The sequence below is a fragment of the Heteronotia binoei genome, chromosome 8 (assembly GCF_032191835.1).
Source record: "Heteronotia binoei isolate CCM8104 ecotype False Entrance Well chromosome 8, APGP_CSIRO_Hbin_v1, whole genome shotgun sequence".
NCBI classification, from domain to species: domain Eukaryota; kingdom Metazoa; phylum Chordata; class Lepidosauria; order Squamata; family Gekkonidae; genus Heteronotia; species Heteronotia binoei.
In genome coordinates this window covers 79878840-79906508 of record NC_083230.1, presented here as the reverse complement: position 1 = coordinate 79906508, position 27669 = coordinate 79878840, and the positions used below count along the sequence as shown (strand labels likewise).

Sequence of the window (27669 nt, the reverse complement as noted above, 5' to 3'; positions counted from 1 at the left end):
TGGCCTTCACATACACAGTTCTGTTTTTGCTGGCATCTGCTAAGAAGTTTGACTCCAGCAAGCTTTCTTCCAAATTGATTTGTTGACTATTTCTTGTTACAACAGAAAGGATCATGTGAGCTTTCCTCCAGTGCAATATGGAGAACTGCAGAAGCTGGTTGAAAGTGTACTGAAGCAATGTAGTGACCTCCCACTGCTCCCACCTAACAGGGGTCTCATGGTTAGTCTTTTGATTGTGATTTGAGGATTATGGTGAGCCATGAATGGGTGATGCCTGCAAAAATCTTTTTTCTCATCAGTGTTGAGGACTAGCAATCTGCTTATTTTTCAGGCATTTGAGATCTCTGTGATCTTCTTCATGGTCTCTGTGCAGTCCCACACATGGGTCTTGCCGCAGGCAACGGATCCATACCTCGGAGCTCCAATAGCTCGCCTATAGCGTTTTTTGGCGCGCTCCCCTCCCGCCCTGGGGAGCAGGCAGCGATTGCGCATGCCTGGAGCGGGGAGGGAGCGGCCATTCCACTCAGTTTCTTCCCTATTGCCGCCCGGACAACACCTACCTCGCTGCGTTTCCTCCTTAGCTCGTTTTCTTCTTCGTTCTTCTCTTCTTCTGGTATCGTATTTCCCTTCGTTTTCCTCATATTTCTTCATAACTCTTACTATTTTCGTCCCCATAAAAATTAAAAAAAAAAAGTCCGCTTCTGCGCTTTCGTTTCCCTTTCTTTCCCTCCCTCCCCTCCCTTGTCCGGAGCGCATGGAAGGGAAGGTTACGTTTAAAAAGTGCAGGCGCTGTGGAGCGAAGATCCCCACCTCTGACGGCCACAGCTACTGCTTGTTTTGCCTTGGGGAAGCCCATCGAGTGGACTCCTGCCCACACTGCGTTAACTTTGGCAAGCAGGCCCGTAAGAACCGCGCAGCAAGGCTCCAGAGCTTTCTTCTTGAACGGTCCTTGAGGGCTATGCCCACGTCGGCCTCGCCGCCTCCCCCACAACGAGCGGGAGATTCGGCTTCTCCGGACACGCTTCTATCGCATAAACAGAAGCCTCACAAGTCCGGAAAGAAACCCTCGAAGCACGCCGATACCGGCCATAAGGCTTCTAAAAAATCGCGTCATTCTGACGCGTCGGATTTGGCGCCGAAAACATCTCGCCATTTCGAATCGACTCATTCGGCTCCGAGAAAGCTCCACGAGTCACACTCGGCTCCCAAGAAACCTTGGGACCCAGCCTCGACTCCGGTGACAATGGACCCCAACGCAGTCTCATCAGCCCAGCTGTTACTTCCGCCCGAACTGTCGGCGCCGTCCGATGTAATCACTGACATGCCGCAGTTGACGCCCCATTCACCTACGGCGGTGGAAGTAATCCCGATTCGGTCTCGCTCGCCTTCGGTCGCCAGCGTGGTACCCTCCGAGTTTCTCGAGCCCGAGACCGACCTACCTACCGTCCCTACTCAGATGTACTTGAAGTCATCTCTTCGACCCGGCTGCTTCCGTGATGTCGCGGTTTCTCCCTTGTTCAGGGAATCAGCAACTCAAGTCTCTACGCAAGCCTCTACACACCGAGTCCTCTCGCGTTCGCCAACACATCTTCCTTCTCTTCGAGACCGCTCTCGCTCCCCTCGTAGGCGCCACGATTCCGGTTCCTCCACCTATTATGAGCACCAAGATTACTATGCTCCTGCACGTTCTGAGTACTCTTTCTCTCGATCTCCTTCACCGAGGAGTCGAAGCCGACCTTACCATCGCTTCTCCCATTCTCCCTCTGAAGAGGCAACACGCCGCTCCCGATACCATCGATCAGCTCCTTATTTGGCCCGTGAGGTTCTTACTCCCCGAACCCGCTATGATGAGTCTCCTCGGCCCCGTAGCTATGATAGACTCCGAGAGCCTACCCATTTTCGAGAGCCCGAATATGCTCCGTCTCGACACACGGAATCGCCTCAAATCCAAGACCGTCCTCGGTACCGAGATGTGGCGAAACCCCGCACTGCCTCCGCGACGGTTTCGATTGCCCCTCCAGTCCTTGCTACTCCAAGACCTTCCAAGGATCAGGACGTGCAAACCTCCAGAACTCACACTTCCGCTTCGGAACTGATCGTATCACCACATTCTAGAGAGGACTCTCACTCCGACGGAGAAACTTCAGCATCGTCAGATTCGGAGGATCACTCTGCCTCTTTGGCTTCGGGAACTACGCCACAGCTCCGTCTTTCACCTTCGGATGCTTCGAAGGCCTACTTGAATCTAATTACAACTATGGCTGACACTTTACAAATCACTTTACCTTCGGACTCGCCTAAGGTGTTGGACATTGTACATGACCTAGTGCAAGCTGACTTCCCACCAGGGTCACTTCTACCAATGCTGCCAGTCCATCTGGAGGAATTGCGGGAAGCATGGGACAAGCAAGCCTCAGTCCCGCCTACCTCTAAACGGTTCGATTCTCTCTATAGAGTCTATCCTCCAGATGCTGAATTTCTGGCTTCACACCCGGCACCTAACTCAATTATAGTGCACTCTGCTATTAAGGCCAAGCCGTCCAGACACCCCACACCACCGGATCGCGAGGGTAGGAAACTGGACACCCTGGCTAGGAAGATATTTACTTTAGCTTCTACCAACTCTAAGCTCAATAACTACTTGGCCTACTTTTCTGCTTATGTCTACAACCTCGCTAATCAGTTCACGCCTCTCATTCCCTCCCTTCCTGATACCTCCCAGAGAATGGCTTCCAACTTAGTGTCCGAACTCTCCAGAGTGTCCAAACAACAAATAAATTCAATACGCCATGCCGTGTCATGCTCCTCGAGAGTCTTTGCTTCCTCCGTTGCCCTGCGCCATCATGCCTGGCTGCGATCTACAAACTTGCAGCCAGATATTAAGCAAAAAATTGAAGACCTCCCTTTCGACGGTCTGGGCCTGTTCCATGCATCCACAGATGAAGTTCTGACCTCGGTGGATGATGGCCGCAAGCGTGCTAAGCGCCTGGGAGTTTCACAACCTCCCTCCCAACAATTTAATCGGGGAAAATCCTGGAGGCCATCCTTCCAGAAACGCCAACGATCACCCAAACAGAGTGAGTACTGGAAGAGAAAAACTGGACAACAAAAGCCTCAGTTCCAACAGAGGCCTCGGTCTCAACAGACCAAGAAGGCTTCCCTTCCTGCTAAGCAGTCTCTTTGACTCTCTTCAAATTCCACCTGCTTACCACACACGACTCTCCCCCTTCCTTCCGACCTGGAACTCGATCACAACCGATTCCTGGGTGCTAACCATCGTGCGTCTAGGTTACGCAATCGAGTTCATTTCTCCACCTCACCACCACTATTTTACAGCTACCCCTCCTTCTTCACTCCTCCATCTTCTGGACTTGCTTCAGAAAAATGCCATAGAACCTGTTCCTCCTCAACATCGAGGGACGGGCTTCTACTCCAGATATTTCCTAGTCCCCAAGAGGGATGGAGGCAAGCGTCCTATCCTAGATCTTTGGAAGCTGAACAAACACATCGAATACAGGAAATTCAGAATGATCTCCCTGCAGTCCATCCTGCCTCTCATTCCAAAGAATTCCTGGATGGCTTCCCTAGATCTTCAGGACGCTTACTTCCATGTGTCAATCCGACCTCAGCATCGGAAGTATCTTCGCTTCACCATGGGCCAGGATCACTTCCAATATGTATCCCTGCCATTCGGCCTCTCGACCGCACCCAGGGTCTTCACCAAGTGCATGGCAGTGGTGGCAGCTGCCCTTCGCATCAGGAACATCCCTGTCTTTCCTTATATCGACGACTGGCTCTTCATAGCATCAACTCAGCACCAACTGCAGACGAATCTCCATACAACTCTTCTCCTTCTCAATTCCTTGGGCCTCTGTGTGAATTCCACCAAATCACACCTCACACCGACTCAGGACCTCAAATTCATAGGGGCACGTCTATGCACCTCTCTCCATCGTGCCTTCCTCCCGGAAGACAGGGCTTTGACAATCATCGCCCTTGCCATATCGGTTCAGCAGGAGCCTCGTCAGTCTGCCTTCACCATCCAACATCTTTTGGGCCTAATGGCTGCCACTACATCTGTCCTTTACTTCGCCAGGCTGCGGATGAGACAACTACAACTCTGGTTTGTACGGGCCTACCATCCTCACGTGCAACCGCAGAGCACTTTACTCACTGTTCCACAGAGAGCACTTCTTTCTCTCACCTGGTGGACTTCACCCAACAACCTCCTCGCAGGCATGCCGTTTTTACCGACTCCTCCGATGGCTATTGTGACAACAGACGCCTCCAAGTGGGGATGGGGAGCCCACTTAGAGGACAAGACTGTCAGAGGGCTGTGGAATCCCTCAGAGAGGGCCATGCACATAAACTGCTTAGAACTGATTGCTGTCCACAGAGCCCTCCAATCCTTTCTCCCACTGATCAGGGGTCGGCACGTTCAGATCTCCACAGACAATATGGCGACAGTCTACTACATAAACAAACAGGGAGGCACCAGATCCCTCCGACTGTGCCGTATAGCCATATTGCTCTGGGAATGGTGTGTCAAGCACAACATCTATATGACTGCCATTCACCTCCCAGGGGTGGAGAATGTTCTGGCCGACTCTCTCAGCAGAGTTCGCATAGACGACCACGAATGGTCCATCAATCTGATCTACCTTCGTCGCATCTTTCGGTGCTTCGGGACACCCAAAGTGGACGTCTTTGCTTCCAGGGACAATGCGAAATGTCCCCGATTCTACACCAGGAGAGGCAATGACGCCTTCCTGCAGGTTTGGAGAGGCCCTCTTCACTACCTTTTCCCTCCAACCCCCCTGCTGACACGAGTACTGACGAAAATCACACGAGACGGCACGGACTGTATCCTCATTGCTCCATGGTGGCCACGGCAACCGTGGTTCACGAAGCTCCTGCAAATGTCCCGTCACACTTATCGCCGCCTCCCTTTTGCGGGCGATCTTCTATCTCAAGCCAACGGCCAGGTACTGCATCACAACCCACAGGTTCTGGCCCTGACAGCCTGGAGAATACGTCCTCCTGCCTCTCTACAGAAGTAGCCAACATCATCCTCAACGCGAGAAAGCCTTCCACCAGACTTTCGTACCAACGTAAATGGAAGCGCTTCTGTTCATTCGCAACATCTAATCACCTACGAGCAGAATCAGCACCTCTGAATTTGATTCTTGATTATCTACTGTCTCTACAGAGATCAGGACTCTGTTATTCCTCCTTGAAGGTCCATCTCTCTGCCATTTCTGCGTTCCATGACCCCGTTGACGGCAAGACGGTGTTCTCTCATACCTTGTCCAAGTCTTTCCTCAAGGGCATGTTGCACCTTCACCCACCTATTAAACCCTTCGTTCCAGCTTGGAGTTTATCCCTAGTTCTTTCCTGCTTAATGAAAGCTCCCTTTGAACCCATGGCTACCATAGATCTCAACTTGCTATCTTGGAAAACAGCACTGTTAGTTGCCCTTACCTCAGGGAAACTCGCAAGTGACTTATGCGCCTTCCGCCATGATTCCCCATACACCATTTTCCACAAGGACAAGGTTGTTCTGCGTCCAGACCCTGCATTCCTTCCTAAAGTTGTCTCCCAGTTCCACTTATCAACCTCGACTTCCTTGCCAACGTTTTTCTCCAACCCAACCAACCCAGGTCAAAGAGCCCTACATTCCCTGGATGTCAGAAGGGCTTTATGTTTCTACCTTGCTCGTACACAACCTTTCCGTAAGGACCCCAATCTGTTTGTGGCCTACGGTAAGCCTCACAGAGGACACAAAATTTCTACCCAGAGACTATCTAAATGGGTAGTTAGTGCCATTAGGTTGTGCTACGAACTGGCTAAGCAGCCTCTACCCGAAGGCCTTAAGGCGCACTCGACCAGAGCGGTCTCAACGTCTTCGGCTTTTCTACACGGCGTCTCCTTAGAGGACATATGTGCTGCTGCATCGTGGTCCTCACCATCCACGTTCGTCTCTCATTATGCCTTGGACGTTCGTGCGAGACGAGACGCCTCCTTCGGCCAAGCGGTCCTCAGATCCATCTTCCATTGAAGCCATGGGTGAGTGCATCTTCTTCCATCTATAACCTGTATGGTGTCATAACCTATATGTTGTGATGTGATTTGATTGTGTGACTAACTCTTTTCTTTCACCAGCACCCTCCTCCAGGACATTCAGCTGGCTAGTCACCCATGTGTGGGACTGCACAGAGACCACGAAGAAGATAAACAGGTTGCTTATCTGTAACTGATGATCTTCGAGTGGTCATCTGTGCAGTCACACACTCCCCGCTGCTGGCCTCTTGTGTTGTGTTTACTTTACATTGTATCAGTGCCGGTGGCGGCTGGAAGAAACTGAGTGGAATGGCCGCTCCCTCCCCGCTCCAGGCATGCGCAATCGCTGCCTGCTCCCCAGGGTGGGAGGGGAGTGCGCCAAAAAACGCTATAGGCGAGCTATTGGAGCTCCGAGGTATGGATCCGTTGCCTGCGGCAAGACCCATGTGTGTGACTGCACAGATGACCACTCGAAGATCATCAGTTACAGGTAAGCAACCTGTTTTTTCTCTGTGTCTCTTACACTCCTTGCATAGTTCAAATGTGGTTAGCAATGAATTTCCCCTCATAATTTCTTATTGTTATGTCCTCATAGAGATGTAGTTATTTACAAAGTCAGTTGTAAGGTAGTGGGGTATGTGTTTGTGTTTATAAAGTGGATATCATTGTTTCCAAGTTACTTGAAATATTGTCTATGGTCACCCAGTAACAACCTGTATGAAATTAAAGCAAAAAGTAATTTGAGAAATCCTCAGAAGGAAAGAAATGAAAATCTGTAGTCAGCCACAGTATGAGAATGGACAGCTCCCTTCCCTGGCAATGTACTGCATTTCTAGAGAACAAGACAATTAACATAGACACTCTTTTCAGCTTTACAGTCCATCTTGAGATTGTAAGAATCATATTTCATTTTTTCTTAGAATTAAGCTCCATGCTGTTACTGGGAATTACTTTTTAGATCTGCAGCCTTAATAAAACATCACACAAATGCTCAAGATGGAGCATACTTACTGTAATGTTACTTCAGTTTCACAAAGTGTAATTTTATGTGGGTGTTACAGTGACATTGTACTGGCATTTCAGACATTTATGCTGCTCTGTCTTACTATAATTAAAGTGTTATCTCTGTAAGGAAATTACAGTTCATAATGACATTGCTACAAGAAGAAGCTAATATTTAAGAGCGCCTAGCTCTATTCTCTGCTCATGTTTTATAGGGCAGTGCAGTTACTAGTTGTGTTATATTTACATACAGTAAAATGTAATCCAAAGATTTGTGAGTTACAAAAGCTTACATCATTATATAGATTTTTGCTGACTAGAAAGGAGGGTTTTTGCTTCCATGTCCCCAAGACTGGAAACTGGCCAGGCATTATTGAAGAGCAGTTACTACTGACTTAGTGGTCTCAACTAAGGAGAAATGGATGGGCTAACGTATGTTTCTTAAGAGACTACATGGATTTAAAAATTAATGTTTTGTGAGTTGAATGATTAGGATTATGGTCCTGATTGCATGAAACGGTATTCTTAACCAAGTCATTTTCTGGCTTTTCATCATCAAGGGTCATGCAGGGGCCAGGCATCAGAACAGAGCAGTTTCACGACAAGGACAGTTCATACAGAGTGCCTTAGAAAGCTTCAGAAGTGCTTGTAGGTGAGGAAATCTTTTGTTTAGCTTTGTTGATCATTGAAAGATTAGGTCAGTTGGATACAGATCAGCTGGATACAGAATGCATTCATGAAACAGGTCAGTAAAATACAATGTGATATAGCTTCTGTCTGCATCTTTCCCCAGGTTAGCTGTGGAATGTCAAAATGATCCTCTGGCTCAGGAGAACCCTTTCACTGCCCCCAACTCAGAGAAGAAGGAAACACTGAAAAGTTTTTCTGAGTTTTTACTGAGAATGGCTGACTCTCTTTGCATCCCCATTGTCATGGTAGGGTTCCTTCTCTCCAACTCTTAGCATAAAGGTGGTCATAGATTATTAAGAAAGCAAGGAAAGTGGACATGAAGCCAGTTCCTACTGGGTCTTCTGTTGGTGGAAAAAAGGACGAGCCAAAATGGCTACACTGAGGATTTTGTCCTTTTGTCCTTTCAAGGACAAAAGATGAGGATTATGAGAACTTCATGGACAAAAAGCAACACAGGACCAGGGGCTGTAGTATGGAGAAGTGAGACTGACTGGAAAAACTAGCTGGATCCAACCATAATTTGGGGATCCATAATTTATGGCCAAGTTTAATTCATTCTTGTTACTGTTAGTACCCACACGTTAGTTGGCATTTGGGGAACAATGAGAAACATTTAGAAATTATATTAAGACATTCGAGTGTATCATGGATCTGGATTTTTCTTTGCTTTAGAACAAGTGTATTCACATAAATTGTGACTTTTGTCTTGGGGTCGTAAACCTACCAGACAGACCCATTAAAAGATCCTTCATACCTCCTCTGAATTGCATGTTTCTTTCTGTAATAGGAAAGCCTCTGTTTCTTCTTTTTGCAGAACTATTCTGAAAGAATAGTCTGGCCAGTTCTCATGGAAGTCTTCATTTCAACCCTTAACATCTTATTCAGTGTTGTGCCAGACATGGGTAAAAGATTCTCCATTAAACTGGGTAAGGAGGATTGGGATTTGTTTTGTGTACTTGTTTTTAAGTAAGCAGCAAAATCTGCTACTGCTGAATGTTAATGGACAGGAAGCCTCAGAAGAATCCTAAGAAAAATTGAACATCTTTTATCAGAGTGCATAAATACACTTTAAGATGTCAGATCATCCATTTACAATCCATGGGTTTTTTAACTTGAAGTTTGGGCACTTTAGGAATTGTGTGGCAGGAAACATTGCTTCTGTCTTTGAAACTGCAGTCACATTGTTCAAAGCCTAGAAATGTTATTTATGGTAGACTTTGAAAATTGTTAATTGTATTTCTGTCTGGGAGGCTTTACCTGTTCAGATACTCTCAAGCTATATTATTGAACATCTTAATAAAAATATTTTATATAGGCACAACATTCCTTCTGTCTAGCATCATCCTGTTTTATTCGATTGAATCTGGAGCTGAAGGCCAAATTCTGCACTGGGCAAAGGTATTAAATAATACTTAAATTATCTCATTCTCACCCTCTTCAAATATTTCTCTTTAATTCTCATGCCCTAACCTCTACTCAGATGACAAGAGATGTTTATGATTTTAATAAAACACTATTGAATACTCTGGAGATTCAAATAAAATATGAGGAGGTACAGTTACTGCCTTCAGCTTGGCAACCTCAGCCAACAGCATACTATATTACTAGATTAATTAGGATGCCATGACCAAAATTATGCTACCAGGTTCTCATTTTTGCATTTTTTTCTTCTTCAAGTAATCCTGCCTTGAATCAAGCTTGTTCCAGCTTTCTCCATAGTATGTGTCTCAATCTTTACTCATCTTCTAAGAATATGGCAAGTTCTTCCCAAGAAGGCAAGTTTGATAGGGTGATATTTTGTGGTATTTCTAAGGATTTGTAGTGTATAGCTTTGCTTGGGAATACAAGAAATTGATGGAAGTATGGGGGAAATGTGCAAAATCAGTGTGCTATGATAACTGCATGTATTAAATGACTTATTTTTAAAATGAAGGTTCTTATATCTTCCTTCTTGGTGGGGTTCGTATTTCAGCCTTCTCTTTTTATGAGTAAGATAGAATAGCAGAAGCATGGATGGTTTTGCCAGCCTTTTTGGGAGGGTGGGATAAGAAGATGAAGATGAAGATATTGGATTTATATCCCGCCCTCCACTCTGAAGAGTCTCAGAGCGGCTCACAATCTCCTTTACCTTCCTCCCCCACAACAGACACCCTGTGAGGTGGGTGGGGCTGGAGAGGGCTCTCACAGCAGCTGCCCTTTCAGGGACAACCTCTGCCAGAGCTATGGCTGACCCAAGGCCATTCCAGCAGGTGCAAGTGGAGGAGTGGGGAATCAAACCCGGTTCTCCCAGATAAGAGTCCGCACACTTAACCACTACACCAAACATTTAAAATTATCAATTAGAAACTTTCATTTTTATGTTGGTGTGCTCTTTTTCTCTTTTTTTCATTGGCTTTTCTTTTAGAGCAAGAAATCTCAGAACTCCTGCAGAAGAATCTGCCCCAGTTAAACTTTGGAGTAGCTGAAAGCCTCAGCCTTTTATCTGAGACTCCAAATTCTTACTGTTTAGATGATACTCTTCGCAGTCACCAGCATAGCCTCCTGCTTCTCTTCTACTTTGCTTTTAGTCAAGAAGATAGGTGAGTAAAGTGTTCTAAGCAAAAAAGCATAGCACTGCACCAGTGAAGGTGTAGGTGAGTTAGGGATACTTCTAGAGTATTTTCTGCCTAGCTTGCTGGTAGTAGCCTTGGCTGAGCTGACAAAATTTGTCTTAGAGGTGGTGTTATATGCCTTGAACCTTGTGGTGCTAGGGGATTTTAACATCCATGCTGACCTGTCCAGCTCAGGTTGTCATGACTGGCTACCATGCCAACCATTGGACTGTCCCACTGTGTTGGGCCCTATATATTAAAAGTTTCATATGTTGTGTTTTTACTTCATTGGGAAGATGTCTGGTTATCCGTTAAGGGAACAGATATATTCCCTGCTGTAGTCAGATCATTACTTATTGAAGGTGAAGGTTATGATGGCTACCCCTCTCTGCAGGGGTGGGGGATCAGTTAGGATGATCCAGGCCCAGAGACTGATAGATCAAGTGGGTTTTCAGAAGGCTGTAGGGAGTTTGGAGAGCCTGGACAGTATCTTTGTAGACAGCATTATCAGCATGGAATGCTTGTTTTTAGGTAGTTACTGGCAGGATTGTTCTCAGCATGGTGTCCCTGCCCCCCTGAAAAAGATTCCATTGTCTTAATTTATCACGGAGCTTGGGGATATGAAGAGAATGCGGACAAACAGGTTAAGAGTGATTGATGGAATAGACAGAGCTTGCTATATTGGTCATTTGAAGACCTCTGAGGTAAAAGTAGTGGTGAAGAAGAAGGCTTTCTTTTGTGCTACTTCTGCACTGACTAAATTTTGCCTAGCAAAATTATTTAGGGTGGCTTGTCACTTAAGGCTTATCTGCACATTCAGGGCTTTTTTTTAGCAGGAACGCAGTTCCGGCTGCCTTGACCTAATATGCAAATGAGTTCCTGCTGGGCTTTTTCTACAACATCCCCAACACCCCCTGATACACAGTCATGGTGTTAGTTGGGGAAGAACAAAAGGACATAGGGTGGCCATAATTTCTGCAGGCCAGCCAGGGACACCTTGAGGGGGGAAGGAATGTGTGGATGCGCAGAGCGTGCGCGCGCGCCGCCGGAAATAGGAAGTGACGTCACTTCCGATGATGGCATGCCGCCGGAAACAGGAAGTGACGTCACTTCCCATGACATCATTTCCCCCGCGCCACCTGCCGGAAACAGGAAGTGACATCACTTCCTGTGATATCATCCCCCACGCCACCTGTCGGAAAGCAGGAAGTGACATCACTTCCTGTGACATCATTTCCCCCAAATGACATCATTTCCCCCAAATGCCACTGCCGGAAACAGGAAGTGACTTCACAGCACTTCCTGTGACGTCCCCCAAAATTCCCCAAATATCACTGCCGGAAACACCAAGATTATTTATAGAGAGGGAAAGGGGGAAATAAAGTTAAATAAAACTCTTTTTTTACTTTTTTCAAAGTGAGAAGACTAGAGAGAACGGGTTCCACGCTGAGAAGCCAGTGAGATTCCAGTGAGACTGTGCTGCATAATGCAGCCTATTTATTTTGTCCTGTTTGCTCTGTTGGCTCTATCTGCGCCACCTTCATCACTTTCGGGGTGTGGATCCCCCAGTGGGGTGGTCTCCCGACTCCCTCCGCCGGCTGTTTCTGATAGCCCTGCGCCCCCTCTTTCATTTGATATGTGTCCCGTGCGGGTGCCACCCTCCCGCCTGGAGATGCCGCAAAATGAGCCCCCTTGAGGCTTATGGCGGCAAGGCTCGGGGGAAGCGAGCTAGACTGCTGTTCTTTTGAGGGGTTATAGAGTGTTTCGAGCCCGTCCCTGTGGCATCGGTCCCATCGTTGTGGGACCCAGGGGGCCGGCGCAGCGGCACGCCGAAGCAGCCTGTCACTAATAACACAGGTCGAGATGCAGGACAGGAACCCGGAAGTGACGGACAGGCTGCTTCAGCAGGCATTTCTGGATAAAACATCTGTGCTTCACCGATTTCAATCTGGCTTTAGACCTGGGTTTCAGACTGAAACAATGCTATTGGCCTTAGTTAATGATCCCTGACTATTGTTGGATATGGTTTGGCAATCCATTGCTGTTGATACTATTAGAACAATCAGCAGCATTTTATATGGTTGACGGCAGTATTTTGAGGGATTGTTTACTGTAACTGTTTTGGATTAACAGAGTGTTTCTGCCTGTCAGAGTGCCCATCTTTTTTGCTTCTCCCTCTCCTGCTTGCAGCTCCAGATACTCCCCTGAAATGCCTCTGGAGGGCATTTGGGGCTGTAGCAGGAAGGGGGAAGTAAGAAGGTTGTGTTCTGCAACCAGAAATCCTTCTGTCCACATAAATAACCTGTTGTTTCCAAGCCAATGTTTGGGATAAAAGTGATGACCTTACACTGGTTTTGTTCTTCTCTTGTTAGCAGGAAACAAAACTTTCACAAGAAACGCAGAGCCATCTAGCTGGGGTGGGGTGCCATAAGGGTTCCATGTATCTGCTGTGCTCTTTCACCTTCATGCTACGCCTTTAGTCAAGATCACCTGAAGCTCCAGGGGGGGATATTCCTAATGCACAGATGACTCCCAGCTTTACATTTCATTATCTAAGCCTCTGAAAACAGCCTTGAAGGTCCCTGGCCAGTGTCTTGAAGCTGTGGTCAGGTGCCTGAGGTTGAACAAACTGAAGCTTATTTCAAACAAGATGGTTGGGAAAGCAGAATCTTTAATTGCTATTAATTTATCATCCTTAGCTGGGTAAAGCTTTCTTTAGCAGACAGAATTAAGATCTTTGGAGTGGTCTTGGACCTGGCCATGTTGGTGGATAAACAAACTGAAGCTCCAGTTGGTGCAAAAACTGGCAGCTAGACTCTTCTCTGAGGCTAGCCATTTGGAACGTATATCTTTAGAGTTCTGTCAACTGGTGCTGGTTATGTATTTGCTTCTTGCCTTATTCAAAGAGCTAGTTATTACTAAATGGCCTGGAAATCTAATAATCAAACTGAATCTCCCAATATCTTCCCATACATCAGCTGTGCTCTTCAGGCAGTCATTTGGTTGTGCCATCTTTCAGGGCTGTCTGTTTTGCAACAGTCAGCTCACAGGCTTTTTCTGCATCCAGACTTGTCATTTGGAGTGGCTTACCAGAATGGGTGCAGAGGATGCCTGCACCTTTTACTTTCATGAAGACATGTAAAATGGTCTTGAGTTGCATTTTGTGGAGGGTGAGGGTTTTTTTTGGAGATCTGGCTTGGTTGATTTGATCTTGCATGATATTTTTGTTTTGCTCATGGGTTGTTTTATTGTGTGTTATGCATTAACAATTTGTTAGCCACACTGAATCTAAGGAGATTGGATGGGATATAAAGTTAAAAACTCTTGTTCTTAGATTTGTTCCAGAAGCAGAACTGTTTTCAGCCATACAAAGTTTCCTTCTGTCACTCCAGCATCAAGGAGACTGTCTACCAACATATATCTTCAGAGCTGTTTTGTATCTTCTAGGAATATGTCAAGACAAGACTAAAGCTCTAGACTTGGTAAACACTATTAATCGCTGCTTCCTACAGCAGATTTTAAAATATGATCTATCACATTTCCAGGTGCTTGTTATTAGTGGGCCTTTTCAGAAAATTAAAAATCAGTGTTTTTCCTTTAGTGGTGATAGATCAGATCTAGTATCAGTCACATGATATTTCATTTCTGTTTGGAGTGTAGCTTTGTTATAAATGAGCAAAAAATGAACGGCTGAAATTGTTGCAAGAGATGAAGAAAAAACAACAGCTCTTTTGTCTGTACATGCCTGTAATAATTAATGTAACAGCATTCTAAGTTCCTAGTAGTGTTATGCTGGCTCATGATAATAAAGAGTGCTATGTACATGGTCAAAGGTACTACCATTGTAAACATTTTTATAATGGTTTGATGTGTGTTTAACAAGTAATGAGGAGAAATAGCAATAAGATGTTTGTTAGCCTTTTCGTTTCTCCTTCATTTATTCTGTACGCATAGAACCCCCTGAAGAAGCTAGTGCAAAACGCATTAGGGATATTTAGAATAAAGAATTTCTTCCCCGTGCACCATTGTTTTTTCTTCATCTATGACGGAATAGCCATCTTGCCAATTTTTTTTGTACATGGGGTTTGATGAATAGTTTCCATTCAGGTTTACACAAACTATTAGTAAACTGTTATTTGCATTTGTGAAATTGTGTAGTACTTGCAGTGTAAACACTAAATGAAAAGAACTACATTTTCTACAACACCAGAACACTAGAGTTTGAATAATGGGAAAATGTAAATTCTAAAATAAATGAACTGCCTTGAGAGAAAAGTTGGATCCTAGCAACAAACAAGTAACAACAATAAACAAACAAATATTTTATAAAAATATATCTGGAACAGGAAAACAGGCAGAGAAGCAGTGGGGCTTTTGGAAGTAAAAAGAATAAAGGGATTGCTAAAGGAAGATGGAGAGATGGCAGAGAAGCTCAATGACTTTTTTTTTCTTCTGTGGAAAATGTGGGGCAAATTGAGCCAAACTGAAGTGACCAGAGATGAAGTTCTAGACTTATTGGGGAAACTGAAAACCAATAATCTTCAGGTCCTGGTGGCATACATCTGAGAGTTCTTAAGGAACTCAGGTGTGAGATAGTTGATCTTCTAACCTGTATATGTAACTTATCACTGAATTCAACCGCTGTATTAGAAGACTGAAGAGTAGCAAGTTTTACACCAATTTTTAAAAAGGGATCTAGAAAGGAACTAGGAAATTACAGGCCAGTCAGCCTAACATCTGCCTCAGGCAAATTAGTAGAAACTAGTAGATAGAATTGTTAGGCACACAGAGGGAAAAAGCCTGCTGAGGGAAAGTCAGCATGGCTTCCTCAGAAGGAAGTCCTGCCTCACCAACCTTTTGGATTTCTTTGAGGAAATGAACAAGCATGTAGACAATGGTGACATGGTAGACATTATATACTTGGACTTTCAAAAGGCTTTTGACAAGGTATCTCACCAAAGACTCATAAGTAAACTTAGCAGTAGTTAAATAACAGGAAGCAATGAATAGGAATCAATGGGCAGTTCTCACAATGGAGGGAAGTGAGCAGTGGGGTCCCACAAGGATTGATATTGGAGCAGGTGCTATTTAATTTATTCATAAATGATCCGGAACTAGGTTTGAGTAGTATAGTGGCCAAGTTTGCAAATGATAACAAAATTATTCAGGGTGGTAAAAACCAAGGCTGACTGAGAAGAGCTCCAAGAGGACCTCCACAAGGTCCTCCACAAAGTTGGTAAGTGGACAACAATGTGGCAAATTAAGTTCAGTGTTGGTAAATGTAAGGTGATGCACAATGGGACAAACAAAAATCCCAACTTCACGTATAAACTAATGGAGTCTGAACTTGCTGGGACTGAAAAGGAAAAAGATTTTGGGCTCATAGTGATAGCTCAATAAAAATGCCAATTCAGTATTCTGCAGCAGTGAAAAAGGCAAACTGTGTGTTAGGGATTATTAGGAATGGGATTGAGAATAAAATAGTCAATATCAGCCATTGTATAGATCATTTGGAATACTGTATTCAGTTTTGGTCACCATATCTCCAAAATTACATTGCAGAACTGAAAAAGTTCAGAGGAGGGCAACCAAGATGATTAGGAGGTTGGAGCACTTTCCCTATGGGGAAAGGCTGAAGAGTTTGGGATGACTAAGGGGGGGTCATGATAGATGTTTATAAAATTATGGAATGGGGTGGAAAGAGTTGACAAACATACTTTCCCTCCCTCTCCCAAAACATTAGAACTTGAGGGCATCCAATGAAACTATAGTACATTCAGGACAGACAAAAGGAAATACTAATTTACACAAAGATTGCTTAAAATATGGAATTTGCTGCCAGAGGTTGTAGTGATGGCCACAGATTTAAAAGGGGATTAGATCAATTCCTGGAGGATAAGTCTATCAGTGGTACTGGCCATGGCGAGTGAGGGGAATCTCCACATTCAGGGGCACTAAATCTCTGAATCCCAGAGCTAAGAGGCAACATCTGAGAAAGGTGCCTCTATGACCTGTTCACCCTCCAGAGGAAGTGGTTGGCCAGTGTGTAGGACAAGATACTGGACCTGGTGGACCATTGGTCTGATCCAGCAGGGCTCTTATGTTTTTAACTGTGCACAATTTATATAGAAAGGCCGGCTGTTGGCTATGAGATGACAGAACTGAGAAGAGATGAAAACACTACTTAGATTTGTTTTTGGTCTCTTTAGTTTAAGTGAAGCTTTCTGCATGTGGTGAACGTTTTTTAATGCTTATGAGAATGCTATTATCTGTTCCTGAAGCAGTTGACTTAATGTGCTTTTATATTATCTTCTTGCAATGCTGAATAGAACATTTAAATGACTGACATTATAATGACAATGATTCTTACCAGTTTAATATTCTAATCCTATTGTTATGGTATCTATAAACTTGTCCCTGGAGAAATTGCTTTGATGACTGACTGCACTGCTAATGCTGCCTCTTCTGACTTTCCTCCAAATACAGACTTCGCTTTCTGCCATAAGGAGGGTCCTAGATACTATGTCTGATTTTGCTGTGGTGTATGTCCATCATCCTTCGCTGCTTAAATTCTTTTTGTTATATCCTGAGCTTATGGGAAGATTTGGTCACCGCATCCTCCAGCTCTGGTTTTCCTGTGAAGACTATAGCCAGATTGAATCCCAAGATGCTGTCACAAGGATCAATACTGGCTTTTCTGATGCGTCAAACTACTTTAACAGTTTCCTTTGCATGCTGAAGGATAACCCCAGTACTTTACTTGTCTTGCTAGTATGTGATCATTTTTCATGAATGCAAGATCACTTTGTGTTTTTTGTTCAGAAAATCCCTCAAATATATATGGTCAAATGCAGTACTGAATAAAGTTTTGATTTCTTGGCTGAAGTCCTAGAAGGCAGTCTTGATAGCATTCTCATGATTAAGGAATATTTTTGTGGCCTTTAACCTAAAATAATGGAGTAGTAATTATAAAATCTTACTTTCTAAAAAGTCATCCATAGGATAATGGCAATATGCGTGGAGAAGATATGGTATATTTGGACAGGTTTAATAAGTCACATGTATTATTTTAATTTCAGTTAAAATGGTGAATACTCAAACCAGATTTTATTTCTACTATAAGATCATTTTTTTCCCTACCCAGTAGGTAAGAGCCACAAGGAAATTATTCTAACCAGGGAAGTTGCATTCCTAGTCACCATTATGAAAACTTTAGTATCCCTACATATGGAGAGTTAACCCATATCATGAGGGTAGTAGGTTTTTACATGCTGGGAGGATTTTTTGGGACCAACATTGTTAAATATTTTTGTTTTAAAGGAGTTGAAGTAGAAATAGGAATACAAGAGGGTGATCTGAGCACCAGACACAAATCTAATATTTAAATAAACTGCTTGAACTTCAAGTACATCATGCTGTCTATGGATGCTGCCATTGCCTTTGTGGATTCCACACTGTTTATTAATTTATGTTAAGTGCCAAAAAAATAGTTTTGGTTTTAATAATAATAACTGGGGCATACTGGAAAAAAACAGACCCTATTAATTTCTCCTTGAGGAGCCCCGTGATGCAGAGTGGTAAAGCTGCAGTACTGCAGTCTGAGCTCTCTGTTCATGACCTGAGTTCAATCCCAGGGGAAGCTGGATTCAGGTAGCCGGCTCAAGGTTGACTCAGCCTTCCATTCTTCTGAGGTCGGTAAGATTGCTGGGGGGGAGTGTAGATGACTGGGAAGGCAATGGCAAACCACCTAATAAAAAGTCTTCCATGAAAACGTCATGATGCGACGTCACCCCAGAGTCGGAAACGACTGGTACTTGAACAGGGGACTACCTTTACCTTTTTTTAATTTCTCAAAAGTATCAGTGAATAAGAGGGCTGTACTTCTGCAGTCCCATTTGTGGATGTACCTGGGACAGATAAGTTGTTTTCAAGAATGAGTCTCTTGCCTGTTTTGTCCTAGATTACTGCTCGTAATAGAGACCTTCCAGGCAAGAACCTTTTTCTGATAACCCAAATTGTACATTATTAAAATAAGTGCTTGTAATGGTTTTCAAATGTGACACTTTTGTTTTGATTGCATTGTAAGCACATGAGAAAAAGAATCACCCAGTTTGTTTTGTGTGTGCGTGCATGTTTTGATAGGGAAGCTGTCTTAAACCTGCACTTCTTTTCTTGTCTGTTTTATAGCAAAGGACAGCTTTATAGGTACTAGAATTGTATTGATTTATACAACACTATATTTAGTCTAAATACAGGGCAATCCTAAGCATGTGTACTCAGAAAAAAATCCTGTTGAATTCAGTGGCACTTAGTCCCTACTGGTGTGGTTAATACTGCAGCTTGTCTGTGCAATTCTAAGCAGAGTTATGGACTTCTAATATTGATATCTGTTTAGGATTGCACTGTTCCTTAATTTTTGAAAAGTGCATTTCTTTGCTTATATGTTAGATAGGATTAAAATTTTTGCATTTAGAATAATAGAATCATAGAATCGGAAGGAACCTGCAGTGTACTAAATGAGTACTAAAACTCTGAATTCAGGTAGCAGTTCTAGTATAATTTTTTCTTAATTTATGTTTGTGCATAATACCTTTGTTGATATTTTTGTTTTATGGCTGTAGTGTTACTAAGAATTGTGGTTTCCAGTTTGGTGTCCAGATCATTCTTTATGCCATAACAGTGAACACTAGCAATATCTGCTTAAATAGGTGCTAATCTGCTTTCCCTTTCAGGATTTAGTTTGCCAGAACACCAAGGAAGTGACTCACAAAGTCTTGGTGACACTAGAGACCTTCCTGAAAAGAAATGAGGATGTCTATGTCTGTGATCTTCTTCGAAGTCAATTTCTACAGATTCTGCAGAAACTTCTGGTAGAAAATAGTTCTAGCGTTTTACAAGGTGAATAGGAAATCTGTATTTAAATGAAAGAGGAGGATGCAGTTGGATAGCAGTACTCCGAAGTGGTTTGACCAAGGGACTTGGGGCTGCCTTTGAAAATGATCCAGAAACTTCAACTGGTCCAAAATAGTTCAGACTATTGGCAGGAGTTGGTTACAGGTCTCTTGTCACCCCTGTGCTGAAAGAGCTGCACTGGTTACCCATCTGTTTCTGGGTGCATTTCAGAGTGCTGGTTCTTACTCTTAACACCCTGAGTGGGTTGGGACCAGGGAACCTGAAGGATTGTTTGCTTCTATACGACCCTCCCTACTAGCTAAGACTTGCCTCTCAAGTTGTGTTCTCTTGTGTCCTGCCTTCACAAGTGATGCGAGTGGTAGCTAGATACATTATTTTCTGTAATGACACATTGCTTCTGGAACACCCTCCCCTTCTAAACTTACTTTCGTCTAGGTGACAGGCCAAAATATCCTTTTTACCCAGGCTTTCAATAATGGAGTTTATATAACCAGCTTTTTAATGATCTGCTTCTGTTTTATGATAGTTTTTTGCTATTTATGTCCAATGACTTGTTTTTAATATCATTACATGGTTTTAATATCATGGGGAAAAGGTCCCCTGTGCAAGCACCAGTTGTTTCCGACATTGCTTTCACAACGTTTTCACGGAAGACTTTTTAGGGGTGGTTTGCCATTTCCTTCCCCAGTCATCTACACTTAATATCATGACATGGTTTTAACTGTAGACTGCCTGGAGTAGGATGCTGAAGAAGTGGCATTGAAAATATACAAAGTAAATAAATAAGTAATATTGCTGACTAGATCTCTTGGTTCATTTTTTCCCTGTTCTTGTATGTATGAACAAGATTTTGGGACGGGGCTCATAGTTCCAAGTTACATAGTAATGATGACTATGTGTGTCTTTTGTCTATGTTCTGCCTCATTTACGGGGATGGAACAGCATGAGGAAAGTGTTACTAGAATTGCAGCCTAGGTCATTGATAGTGCAATCCTAAGCACATTCTTCTAAGTCCATTGAAGTAAATGGTCTTAGAGTGTTGTAACTCTACTTAGGATTGCAATGTAAATAGCTTTTTCCTGTGTTCTGTTTTAGAAAATCAGACTCTGCCACTTCTGTTGAATCTTCTGTTCCTGGTACAGCTGAGATATGTAGCAGAGAGAGAGCTGGACAGCACAGATTTCAGACTGCTTCATCTGGGTGAATTTCTGAGTTCATCGCCTATTGTTATTGTCTGATCTGACTCCCTGGTTTGGAGATAAGAGAGTTACAGTGCTAATCATAAACCCTTTTAAGTCTATTGAAGTCAATAATGTGAAAGAAGTTCCTGGTTTAGGGGCCAAAGGGAAGCCTGGACTGAAAGGGGTCCTTGGGGGTGAAAGGAGGAAAGCCTAATTACAATGCACAGCTTCATGGAGACTTGTGTTCTCATTTGAAGCAGATGGTTTTTGTATGGTGTCTTTGCCAGGTTCATTGCTTTTGGAAAGTGGGTTTTCTCACACACAGCATTGTATATTCATGGTGCGTTCCTCAGCTTTTCCCTGATCTTTCGCTAACATACTTTATGGCAGAATTTTGGGAAAGAATTTTGGCAAAGTAGCTGCTGTATGCGTGAAAGTTCAGACTGTCCTTTTCCTTCCTACATGAAAGCCATTTTCCCCACAGCAATAATTTCTCCCTCCTTGCCACTGGGGAGCATTTGGGGTTTCTTTAAATTGGCAATTGAATAATATTATTAAAGTCATATAACATTATAAAAATATGTGTAACAATTTCTCTGATTTCCCATCTTTTATTTTAAAAAGTAATTCTAGCACCTTTCATTGTGGAGATATAAGGGGGAAAGCATATTTCTGCAATGAAAGTGGCTAGAGACTTGCTTGAAAAATAAACAGCATGAAAAATTTCTGGTCACATGGGTGGCAGGAAGGGGAACTGTCCGCTGCTGGAGTACTAGGGCAGGAACCTGTGGGAAAACCTGCTACCTGGAAGCCCTATTGCTGCACTGCATTGCCAGCTGCAGCAGTAATGGGGGAGAAATATATATGCCTGTCTCTGAGTGAAAAACAACAGGGTTTGATTGGTAGTTTGAGCTTGTTTAACTGGATCACTAGTTTGTTCCCAAGGACTTTGCACATTAAAATCTGAAAAGTTGAAAATTAAGTTGGGTACCTTTGTCATGCAGTCAGCAGTTTGTCTGGGAAATGCAGCCCAACAGATCTTGAGATTCTGCAGCCATCCCTGAACTTCTTGTACTGGAGCCTTCAGCAGACAACACCTTCTAGTCAGCAAAGAGGTAAAAAAAAAATTAAAAATGGGTTCTGTTTGGGTGTAACTTGGAGTAACTCTGACAAGAATCCCCCCCAATTACTGCAGAGGTTTTATATTTTTCTGCATGATTTCCTTTAAATGTACTAAAATTTGTCTTGCTACCTTGTATAAAAGTAAGATAATATTACATAATCTAACTTGAGATATCATAACCTCACTGTAAGGAGAATGTGTCAGTTGGTATGTGATGTACAAGCAGGGGTCCCACAAGGACTTGTCAAGGGCATCTAATTTTCTGCTTCTCTACTATTTGCCCTTTTCCTTCCTTGAAAGCCTCCATAACCTCTCCCCCTGTCCTGCTTCATTCTTATCCACCAGGCCTTCAGCTTTCCTTCCTTCCCTCTTCCTGGCAGCCTCTCCCCAGGAAAACTAAGGCTAAGTTCCACCGTTCTGATCACAGGAACAGGCTCAATTATGTGGTGGGGAACCTGTAAGCACTTGCAGGGGGCAGCTCACTTCCCCCAGTATCCCCCTCCCTGCACAATTTCCTCTTTCCCTCCTCCTTTCAGCTCCCATATACTCACCTTTCCCTGCTTCTGTTATATTTATTATTTATTGTTGGCACATAAAAATAATAATGCAGCAGGCAGTTGTGAATTAGCTAAAAGAAAAGTTTACTAAGATATTAGGGAAGGTTTCATTGAGGAATAAACAACAAGCAGTCTAGCTGACTAAACTACATCTTCCTAGCTACTGTTAGTACCAAGATAGATGCTATTATCTGGTCAAAGGGAGGGAGAAGGAAAACCAAAAATGCCTACATGAGAAAACTTAGGCAACATCTCCCAATTACAAACTGACTAATGACCAGGCTAAAGGTTAGTTTATTATGCATAGGATTTTCTCCTTCTAATGTGGGAACCCTCCAAGAGAAGGACCTGACCAAATTTGGATATGCTTTCTGTAAGACCACTTCACTAGGAATGGTCTCCTGCTTAAAACAAATCTCATAGTAGGCTTCCACCTGTTCACATTCTGTCACTTTAATACCACAGTCTTGCAACAGTTCTTTCACAAAGTCATATGACCTTTGTCCAAGCCTAGAATGCCATTCCAAAAGCAGGGATGGATCTAGGGGAGGGGCAGAGGGAGTGCTTACCCCAGGCGCCGATGGAGGGGGGGTGCCAAATTGGGTATGGAGTCCATTGTATTCTATGGGACCGTAAGATGGAATGGCCCATAAGGGGGCATCATTTTTTAATTTTGCCCCCCCTCAAAAAACATGTAGATCCATTCCCGCCCAAAAGATAATTTGAATGGTCACATTTCCCTTGTCTTTTCTGATAAACATGTTCTGCATCATCTACTGAATTTACTGATCCTTTCTGCCTCTATTCTAGGGCCAGATTCTGGGTGAAAGATATGGCATGTATCTCCTTTTATCACAAACTTCATTTTCTCCTTCTGCAAGTTTTGAAACAGACAAAATATTCTGATCTGATTGAGGTACATACATGCATTCATTAGGAAATATTTCAATAGCTTCTCCATCCGCATTCAGTACTTTGAGTTTTAAAACTCCAACGCCAGCAGTAATTAATGGGGTTGTATCTGCCTGTCTTCTACTTTCATCCAGTTCAATAAAAAGATCCTTACTAATTTATTACAAACATGCAAGAAAGAACCATGTCCAGCAACCATAAATCTTTCGTTTGTGGTCCTTTGTTAGAAACAACACAAGCAACTATTTAGAAGACTTACATTTCCTCTCATCTCTCCTGTTGGTCTGAGTCCCATTGTTTTGCAGAGTGCACCTCTCCCTGCGCTGCTCAATGCCCCTTCTCTTTCTACAGAATCTCGCAACATGCCCAGCTTTCTTGCAGCAAAAGCAAACAACATTTTATTTAGCCTGTTTCAATTTCAGTACAGACATCGCCCCAGTGGCATCATTAACAGATCTCTGCAGATCCTTGTCGCTCAGAAACAACAATGTGAATTCAAGAGACTGCTTCTCTCAATTCTAAAGCAGACTTCTGTGCAGCAAATGAGGCTGGCAGACTTATCCATATAGCTGTATTTAATGTGTTCACTCAGTTCCACGCCAGCAATTTCCATTTCTGAAACCTGCCCAATGATTTTGCCCAAACGCTTTCTAACATTGTCTCCCTCCTGTATTCTTTGGGTGTACCTTAGGAACATAATGTTCTTTTGCAACAGGTGCTCACATTTGCTTTTAAAAGCCTGAAAGAGCTCTTTTAACCACAATAGGACTCTCTTTGTCACTAATAAGACAGTTGGGCTTTGGCATCCATTTTAAGGAAAGCCTCTTTTTCTGTTTCATTTTGGGGTATTTCATTCTCAGTTGCCTGCAAGGTGTCTTGCACATGAAGGGCACATTGCACCCTGCCTTCCACATGGAAAACATTTGTTCGCTAAGCCTTGGGACCAATATTAGGGAGGGCTTATATTCACTCATAGATCTCTGGAGTCGGATGGTTTGGTTGTGTTCTCCGCTGCTGGATTGATCCTTGGCAGACATCCTTACTGGTAGGCTGGCAATTTAAAACCCATATTGATGATGCAGCTCACTCAATTGTCCTCTTCTGTTGATTGCAAACTGCAGAAATACCTCTGCTATCCAGCAGTGAGGCTGGCTCTAGGGAAGATCCTTAGCTTTTGTAATCCAACAGGGTTTGGAGAAAAATGCCCAAGAAAACAAAATATTTCTATTCAGAAACTCTTTTTAAATCACACATTGTGGTAGGGGAAACATTCACTGGGGGTCATAACCTCTTGAAAAAAAAGAAGAGATTGGATTTATACCCCACCCTTTACTACCCAAAGGAGTCTCATAGCGGCTTATGATCTCATTTCCTTTCCCCTCCCGCAACAGACACCCTGTGAGGTAGGCAGAGCTGAGAGTGCTCTCCCAGAACTGCTCTTGAGCAGAACAGCTCTGTGAGAACTTGTGGCTGACTCAAGGTCACATCAGCAGGTGCATGTGGCGAAGTTGGGAATAAAACCTAGTTTGTTTATTTATTATTTATTACATTAAGCTTATATCCCGCCCTCTCTGCAAGCGGACTCAGGGCGGCTCACAACATTACATTACTACCAATAAAACATAATTACATATTTAAATTATTTAAAACCATTTCATGGTGCTGTATTAATACAATACAATTCTCCCAGATAAGAGTCTGTGCACTTAATCACTACACCAAACTTGCTGGCACACAAAAATAACAGCAGACATGCGAATTATCTAAAAGAAAAGTTTACTGTGATATTAGGAAGGATTACATGGAGGAATAAAACAATAAACAGTCTATCTGACCAAGTTACATCTGATCTTAGAACAAAGAAGGAGAGAAGGAAACCCAAAAATGCTTATGTGACAAAACTTGGTCAATTACAAACTGACCAAAGGCTGCTTCATTACGCATGGGATTTCCTCCTAACATGGGAAATTCTATTCAATGTCCTACCTAACTAACAATTAGCATAGTCAAACAAACAGGATCTTCTTTGTGGTCTCGGTGCAATCCCACACATGGGCACTGTGCTCGTGCACAAACCTGACCTTGGAGAAATATAAGAGCTAGCTTTTTGCCAGGACTTGGAGTAAGAAGAAAGTGCTTTACTACTCGGTTTCTTCCTGACTGCTGCGCTTTGTAGACCTACAGCACTGCGTTCCTCTGCTGAGCTGCCTCATTCAGCCTTTTAACCCTTGCTTTTTCTCATCGTCTTTGATTTACAAAAAAAAAAAAAATCCTCTGTGAGATTTTCATCTTTGTCTGTCTCCCTCCCTCCCTCCCCCCCCCCCCCCGGATCCCTCCCTTCACCTACTTATTCCCAGGTTGTCACATAGAATTGAAGACTTGTTTCAGTGTGCCATAACTGTGAGGCAAAAATTCCATCTACCAGTGGGCACTTTCTTTGCCTCTTTTGCTTGGGCAAAAGTCATAAAGTTGACTCCTGCACCCATTGTCAAAACAGGCCAGAAAAAACAGAGCCACAAGACTGAAGAGCCACTTCTTGGAGGCCTCCCTTTGCCCAGTGATGTCTCAGTCTTTGGTCTCTAGAACCTTGCTGCTTCCCCATCTCAGAGGGGAGAGTCAGCTCATTTGGCAGCTTCCTTGGCTGCAATGCAAAAAAAGCACAAGTCCAACAAACTGCCCAAATAGCTGTTGGATTCATCCTCGGAGGCCCTGAAACTGAAGAATTGAAACTTCTGGACTTGACCTCAGTTTTCATACCAATACTATTTCTTTGGCCCCGAGACTCCCTCTGCAGAGACCTCAGCACCTGATACCTTGAGACCAACCCTTCATGATGACAGCTGCTTCCAATCAATTGCCAGCTACTGAGGTGGTGCATATCTGCTCAAGATCACCTTCTGTGTGCAGCTGCCTTCCTTCCAACTTCCTCAACTTGGAACTAGTATGTTGGGGCTTACACTGTTCAAGGGCTCATGAAACTCCAAGCCTCTGTCCACATCCTAATGGCCAGTCTAGGTCCTGGAATAGTTGTCACTTTTACCAATATGACTCAACATCTAGCGCTATCACTTATTGGGAACACTGTAAATACTTATTGGAGTTGAGGTCTCCATCACCTCATTGGTGTTATTCTTGACACTACCTGGATTGCTATTACTCCCACTTGCTGTTGCATTCTATCAGTCCTGTGATCATATACCAAAGACACCCATTGCCATACTGACCTGGAGACCCCTTGGCCCAACTTCCACAGCACTACCTTCAGCAACCTTTCCCCAGAATTCCTTCAGCCATGACTGTGACTTTGCAACCTCACTCAGGCTTGCCTGCCGTTCCTGTACCCACTCTCGCTGGGATTTCAGCCTCTCTCTTCTCTCATTCTCCAGAGGTTGCAGCTCCCTCCATTGCTCTGCTGGTGCCCTCGACATCACTCCCCGCCATCTGGGATAAATTCTAGGTTCCCACCCATCCACCTCAGAACTGTTGGAGGTTGGAGCCAATGCATCAGATTCAGAGGTGGATGACAATCTTCTCACCTTGCCGGAATCTGGCATTGTCTTTCCACTGTCTCCATTGGAGGGCTCCAAGGCATACCTAGAGTTCATAATGTGCAGCGCTGCCACTCTTAATATTCAACTAACCAGTGATGCCCTGAAGATCACTGATATAGTACACAAGCTTTGTACAGTCAGACTTTCCACCAGTGTCCTTGCTACCTATGCTTCCCATGCATCTGGAGGGACTTCGGGAGGCATGGGATGAATCTGCATCCATCCCGCCGGGTTTGAAGTGTTTCAAGTCCCTGTACTGAGTCCAATCCCCAGATTAAAATTCCCGTTCTCTCATTCTGCCCCCAACTCAGCCATTATTCACTTGATGACCAAATCGAAACAGACCTGACATCCAGCCCCACCTAATAGGGAGGGCAGGAAGCTTTGGATGCAAGATGTGCTCCTTTATTACCTTGACTGCCAAAATGCACAATTACATGGCCTCCTTGCTCCATATTTGTTGCCCAAGATCCTTGGATGGAAGGAACTTGAAAAGAAAGGAAAATAAAAGTAATCTGAGCAGAAATAATTATTTATTCTTCTACTATATTTAATAAGATTTTACTGGCAATAACTTTAGCAGATGCTAATAACAGCTGCTATTCTGTTCATTTATTATTTGAGCTTAATCTAAAACACTCATTGCTTTTTAAAAGTTCTCATTCCATTTTTAAAAAATTATTTGTTTTTTTTTAAAAATCATGAAACCTGAAGCTCCTTATTCCAGTTATTTGCCATAGTTTCAGGACCCCACAGATCTATGCGTTTGTAACAGATATCTTCTCTTAATGGTTGCATATTCTCCTCTTCATAATCTGTTATATTCAAGATAACTACTGCCCCTCCTTTGATGCTAATGCCAGAACTATTGGAGTGCAAAGAAAAGCCATGTGTAGCCTTTAAGAGAACCACCAACTTGAGAGACAGACTGGTGTGATCAGATGACAAACAGCAAAATAAAAATATAGTCAAAGAGCATTTTAAATGTAATAGCTGTAATGCCTGTGGTACAGGCAATGAAAATTAAAGAATTCACACATCACAAAGACAGGACATTAAAACTTAATTTTTTTATTAACTGTAATACAA

At 43.5% G+C, this 27669-nt stretch overlaps 1 protein-coding gene across 1 annotated transcript in view; it reads left to right on the top strand.

Moving 5' to 3' along the window:
• MEI1 (meiotic double-stranded break formation protein 1) overlaps positions 1 to 27669 on the top strand; it is an 89212-nt gene that overhangs the window by 46756 nt on the left and 14787 nt on the right. Inside the window, exons 12-23 of the mRNA XM_060245361.1 lie at positions 106 to 220; positions 7623 to 7714; positions 7856 to 7997; positions 8567 to 8678; positions 9090 to 9150; positions 9430 to 9527; positions 10157 to 10331; positions 13678 to 13825; positions 16830 to 17114; positions 19076 to 19241; positions 20352 to 20456; positions 21442 to 21552. Of these exons, the coding sequence (XP_060101344.1) occupies positions 106 to 220; positions 7623 to 7714; positions 7856 to 7997; positions 8567 to 8678; positions 9090 to 9150; positions 9430 to 9527; positions 10157 to 10331; positions 13678 to 13825; positions 16830 to 17114; positions 19076 to 19241; positions 20352 to 20456; positions 21442 to 21552 (1610 nt within the window). The remainder of the gene's footprint in view (positions 1 to 105; positions 221 to 7622; positions 7715 to 7855; positions 7998 to 8566; positions 8679 to 9089; positions 9151 to 9429; positions 9528 to 10156; positions 10332 to 13677; positions 13826 to 16829; positions 17115 to 19075; positions 19242 to 20351; positions 20457 to 21441; positions 21553 to 27669) is intronic.